This window comes from Berghia stephanieae, chromosome 4 (assembly GCF_034508935.2).
Source record: "Berghia stephanieae isolate SIO BIC M18660-M18661 chromosome 4, UCSD_Bste_1.3, whole genome shotgun sequence".
NCBI lineage: Eukaryota > Metazoa > Mollusca > Gastropoda > Nudibranchia > Aeolidiidae > Berghia > Berghia stephanieae.
Window position 1 is genome coordinate 6,202,488 of NC_088363.1, and position 5,801 is coordinate 6,208,288.

A 5,801-nucleotide genomic window follows, 5' to 3' on the forward strand; every position below is an offset into this window, starting at 1 on the left:
TAGGCGATATTACAATTTTTCGGACAAAGACAACGCTGTTAACGGCCAGGTATTCATTTTACACCTGAGTACGGTGAAAAAATGTGAGTAAAGAGCCTTTTCCCAGGACTCAACTATGCGCCGAGCGCGAGGCTCGAACCCCGGAATTTCCGATCCGAAAGCGAGTGTCATACAACTAGACCACATAGCCGCACCCGTGCCTGCTCCTTAATTTCTTAAAGTTCAGTTTTGAACACCAGGGTCATATTTATTTTTGTATGTAATCATTTTAAAGGCAGAGCACTCTGTCGGAATCTGAGCAAAACACAAATTAAAAATTTTGGCCAGAAAACTCGTCCTTCATTCTTCAATCGATTAAAATGACCCTCTTCTTGGCAAAACTCTCAAATCTGAGCCTGGAATGAAGTCCCAGGTTTGAAAGTGTTTGACAAGATGAGGGTTATTTAAATCGATCGATATTTGAAGGACGAGTTTCCTGGCCAAATTGTTATAAACGCCTTCTTTCAGAATACGGCAGTTTTATAGAAGGAACAAAATTGACGCCAATCAGCTCTTTGTTATTGTTTTTTATACAGCAATTTTAATGATTAGTTCTCATTAAACTACATCAATCAGGCATTAATGTTACATACATTATTATTGTGTGTTGGAACGTCATATCCCGGATGGCGGATGTTGTGAGTATTTTAGCCAAACGCATTGCATCGATCGATATCCGATATTGTAATTTCCCTATTGGAGAGTGGGACCGTAGCCATCGTTATGTTATAGCCTGACACTGAAATCCAAAAGGACTGGCAGTTTGACGTCATTATTTCGTTTTTGCACCGCCTAGTAGTGAGTTGTCATTAGTAGAGCTCATGGAAAGAAGTTTTTTCATTGGTTGAACTATTGAATTCAACTCACGATTTGTTTTCTTTTGTGGCAAAAGACTGTCATTTTGACGTCATTTGTTTGGTGAGTGTCAGGCTATACGAAGGTCACGGTGGGACCGTTGCCATCATCATGTTATAGCCTGATACTGAAATCCAAAAGGACTGGCAGTTTGACGTCATTAGTGAGTTGTCGTTAGTAAAGCTCATGGAAACAAGTTATTTCATTGGTTGAACTATTGAATTCAACTCACGATTTGTTTTCTTTTGTGGCAAAAGACTGGCATTTTGACGTCATTTTTTTGGTCAGTGTCAGGCCATAACTTTACGAAGGCCGCGGTGGGACTCGGGGTTAGTCTTTATCTCCCCGGTGCAAACTCATCTATGGTACATCCTGGGTTGTTGTAATGGAACACGTTGAGGTAGCCACATCTGCCCATGTGGTTCTTCGTGCTGTAAGGTGGGGTGCCCGGGGAGTCGCCTGTACAGGGCGTCGTTCCTACAGAGGATGCTGGGATGTCGCCTTCTCATTGGCCGTTCACAACGGCTTTGAACTCGAAGTATCCGGACTCTGTCTTGGAGCAATCCATATCCACTTCCACTATCCAGTAATGAGGACCGTATCTGAAAAAATACGATAGAGAATACAGTAAGGGGACAGCGTGGCTTTGCTTCGAACCCAAAAGGTACCGAGTTCGACTACCTGCCTCGTTGTGTGGCCTTCAGCAAGTCACTTCGCTAGCCCTAGATCACATTGCGGCGCTGCACTGCGGCGGACGCCTGGGTTATTCCATCCAGTCCGCCCTTGGAATATAGACCTAAAGATAAATTTTCCCTTGGGGATGAATGAAGGAAATTTATTTATTATTTATTATATATTCAACTGCTGTAAAAAAAAAATCACGTATTTAAAATTAGGGCCAGAAACCTCGTCCTTTAAATATCGATCGATTAAAATGACGCCTCATTTTGGTAAACTCTCTCAAACCTGGGACTTCTCAAGTCACAATGACGCGTGTAAGGGCGTAATTTGAAAGAACAAAAATTAGCGCGTAAACCATCCCGAATCAGAACGCCTGTAAAACGACATTACAATTTTTTTTAGAAATAGACAACGCTGTTAACGACTTGGTACTCATTTTAAACCTGAGCACAGAGAGAAAATGTGTATAGAGCCTTTTCCTGTGCAATATGTCGGTTTATTTACATGGTGTGTTTTTTTTTAGCTTTAAAAACAAAAAAAAAAAAAAACAACAAAAAAACAACAAAAAAACAAAAACAAAACAAAACAAAAAAAAAAAAGCAAAAAAAACTTGAGCTTTTATATATCCACTAAAAGTGCTCAAATCGCTTTACAAAGAGTCCCTAACCAACAGCAACACCTAACATGTAGAACGAGACATGACGCCTGTAAGGCGATTTAACAGTTTACTACTATCTACTGGAAGATCTTACTTGTTTAGTCTGTTGTGACCGGGGTGGCTGGAGTCGGTGGTTGACCAATAGGCAGGGGTTCCGGTGGCAACCTGTCCCAGATACATGCCTTGACCGGGCTCAGCTCCATTCCAGTCCAAGTAGTTATCGCCTTGAGACCAGGTCTTCACCTTGAAATAGCATAGATGTGATATAAACATGATGGAATAGCAGACCTGTCAACTTGAAAATTTTAAAAATCGTAATAATTAGGGAAATAAAGAATTGTATTCGCTTTAATTAACATTGAAAATCAACAATTTTCCCTCACAAAAATGAGCTTTATATAGCGCAATATCCACTAAAAGTGCCCAAAGCGCTTTACAAGGGGTCCCTGGTCAACAGCAACATTTAACATGGAGGACGGGACATGACGCCTGTTAGACGATATTACAATTTTTCGGACAAAGACAACGCTGATAACGGCCAGGTACTCATTTTACACCTGAGTACGGTGAGAGAATGTGAGTAAAGTGAGTACGGTGAGAGAATGTGAGTAAAGAGCTTTTTCCAAGGATTTAACTATGCGCCGAGCGCGAGGCTCGAACCCAGGACCTTCCGATCCGAAAGCGAGTGTCATACCACTAGACCACATAACCGCACAAGATTCAGATAACACTTCATAATCCTTAAAATTATATAGTCTGGCATCAACTTTCATTGTCAATAAGTTTTAATGACTTAGTAATGCTCATGAAGTTCTGAAATTCGAGACAAAATTGCGTAAATTATACGAATGTTTTCGTAATAGTTGGCATATCTGTAATAGTATAAGATTGAGAAAATTCCAGACATTCGGTATCCAACCAAAATCACAAATAAATCTTTTGATGAAAATAACTAAGGAAAGACCACTCTCCGTCGAAATTCTGGAACAGAGATGGCCCCTTTTTGGTCATAGTCTGAGACGGGATTCGAACATTCTTGCCAATATCGCAATTACCGCGTAGTTCAAAAAGTGTCGGAACTCATTCAGGGGAAGGACAATAACAACTTTACCCGCCAGGATAAACCAAATAATTTTAAATTTTTTTAATGAGCTTTTGTAGAGCGCATTATCCACTAAACGTGCTCAAAGAGCTTTACAAGGAGTCCCTGGCCAACAGCAACAGGTAATGTTGTATAGAACGAGACATGACGCCTTATAAGCGGTTATAAAGGTGAGAGAATCAGAGCACGGTAAACGGAATGTATGGAAATGGATGGTACAATGAGGTTGCCGGGTATTAAGTTCTACCTAAATACTAACCTTGTCGAAATGCATGTCTGTCCCAGGGTTGACGTGACGAATGGGGATGCTACACGGTGATGGAGTCACGCCTTTGGTACATCCTTGGAAGGTGCACATCAAAAAGATTTTTAAATGTGTGGAGGAGGTGGAGGGGAGGAGGAGGAGGAGGAGGAGGAGGAGGAGGAGGAGGAGGAGAAGAAGAAGAAGAAGAAGAAGAAGAAGAAGAAGAAGAAGAAGAAGAAGAAGAAGAAGATGACGATGATGATGACGATGATGATGGTGATGATGATAATGATGATGGTGATGCTGTTGCTACTACTACTACTGCTGTTACTGCTGCTGCTGCTGATGATGATGAGAAGAAAAGTGGAGAGCCTGAAGAAGAAGAAGAAGAAGAAGAAGAAGAAGAAGAAGAAGAAGAAGAAGAAGAAGAAGAAGAAGAAGAAGAAAAACAGGGGAAGACAAATGACGATTTCAACGAGCAGACTAGAGTAACCTTACCTGATCTATGGTTGATGTCAATGCCTCCCTTGATGAACAAATCCTGACCAGGGTTAGTCTGTCGCTCTATCAAGATGACCGTTCTCCGGTAGTCTTCCTCTGGGCTGGGCCCACTAACACCACTTTCACCTAGACCCATCCCTGGGCCAGACACATCACCAGGGTCTTACGTCACGGATACAGGATCGCGGGTTGTGACGGATTGTGGATCTGTAGGAGAATTGTCCACTGGCTGTCCTCCATCTGGAAATGCCCAAAATTGGAATAAAATCTGCCTGGACTAATCTGCCCAGATTTTTAAGGTCTGATTGTTGTAAAGGATAGTATCAAAAAACTCAAGGAATGCTAAAGCAGAATAAACTCAGAGAAAAAACCGCATGGATATGATACTCTCCAAAAAAACACGTATTTAACATTTTGGTCAGAAAACTCGTCCTTCAAATACCGTTCAGTTAAAATGACTCTCATCTTAGCAAAACTCTCAACTCTCAAACATGGATCTTGAAGTCTTCCTCCTTAAAGTCCCAGGTTTGAGAGGTTTTAGCATGATGAGGGTTGTTCTAATCAATCGACATCTGAAGGACGAGATTTCTGGACACAATTTTATTTTAAATCCGTTTGATTTTCTCAGAATACCGTGGTATTTTATTATTAAGAAATTAAGTTGAAAAGCTGAAATTTAGCCATGATAAACTAGAAAACTCACACTTACTGGCGATGATGGCTACAAAGGGTTCAGCACCGGAAGCTGGACTCACATCGGCATAGCCAGAACCGTCAATGATGATTTTCTTGGTACAGGCACTGATGAGGTCACAGTACTCGCCGGCAGCCAGACCTGGTTACAGATAATGAATGAATGAATGAATGAATGAATGAATTTATATAGCGCCTAGATCCACAATGTGCTCAGAAGCGCTTTACAATGCAAATAAAACACAACAATAAATTGCATTAATCAGTTTGTAATTTAATCACCACGCACTGTGCTACAAGATGAAAATATAGGATATCTATAATATGTAGGCCTAATAGAAATGTTAAACATCAAGGTGGAGTGAGTTAACGTGTAAACTGAAGAAAATGAATAAATCTTTTTTTTTTTTTTGTGTCTTCTCAAAGGTAAATAGAACAAATTATGGATCGTTTCAAAATGGTTTCTCAGAAAAAAATCATCCAGAGGAAAGTTTGATCCTACCTCACTTTTTCCCTTTTTGTTCAGTAGGATTTGTGAATACCGAGTAGTTACCGGCTACTTGCTGAATATTCGATCCAGAATATCGATACCGAAAATTTGGTGGGAATACGCTTCAACAGTCGTAACGTCACTTCCCTCGTAATGACGCATGGCAACTTAGTAACTGGTTCTAAATTATCGGAACAATGGCGGACGCTCTTATGAAATATTTCTCCGACGAGCATAAAAGCGTATCCAGAGGAAAAAGAAATATTATAAATCTGATCATGTTTTGACTTTTACACATTCTGATCACAAGACATATGAAACGTTCTAGCCAGCATGAAGAATAAAAAGTACATATTTTCTTTGTTTAGAACTACGACGGCCGCCGTTGCTGGGCGATGTGACATCAGACTATTGAATCCAATTCACGGCTCTAGTGGATGGCGTCGGTGCCCTTACAGTTGGGTCTTGGGTTTAACTCCCATCGCGTAAAAGGAATTAATTCTCTATTATTGTCTTCTGGCATTGTTCTACTCTTATT

General features: G+C 40.6%; 1 protein-coding gene across 1 annotated transcript; it reads right to left on the reverse strand.

Moving 5' to 3' along the window:
• Positions 1 to 924: 924 nt before the first annotated feature.
• LOC144969948 (alpha-amylase-like) lies at positions 925 to 4,216 on the reverse strand. Its single transcript, XM_078909037.1, has 4 exons — positions 4,078 to 4,216; positions 3,595 to 3,677; positions 2,328 to 2,476; positions 925 to 1,496 (listed from the first exon to the last, which is right to left on the reverse strand). Exons 1-4 carry the CDS (start codon positions 4,214 to 4,216, stop codon positions 1,400 to 1,402), a joined length of 468 nt encoding a protein of 155 aa, XP_078765163.1. The 3' UTR covers positions 925 to 1,399.
• Between the last annotated feature and the right edge of the window lie 1,585 nt (positions 4,217 to 5,801).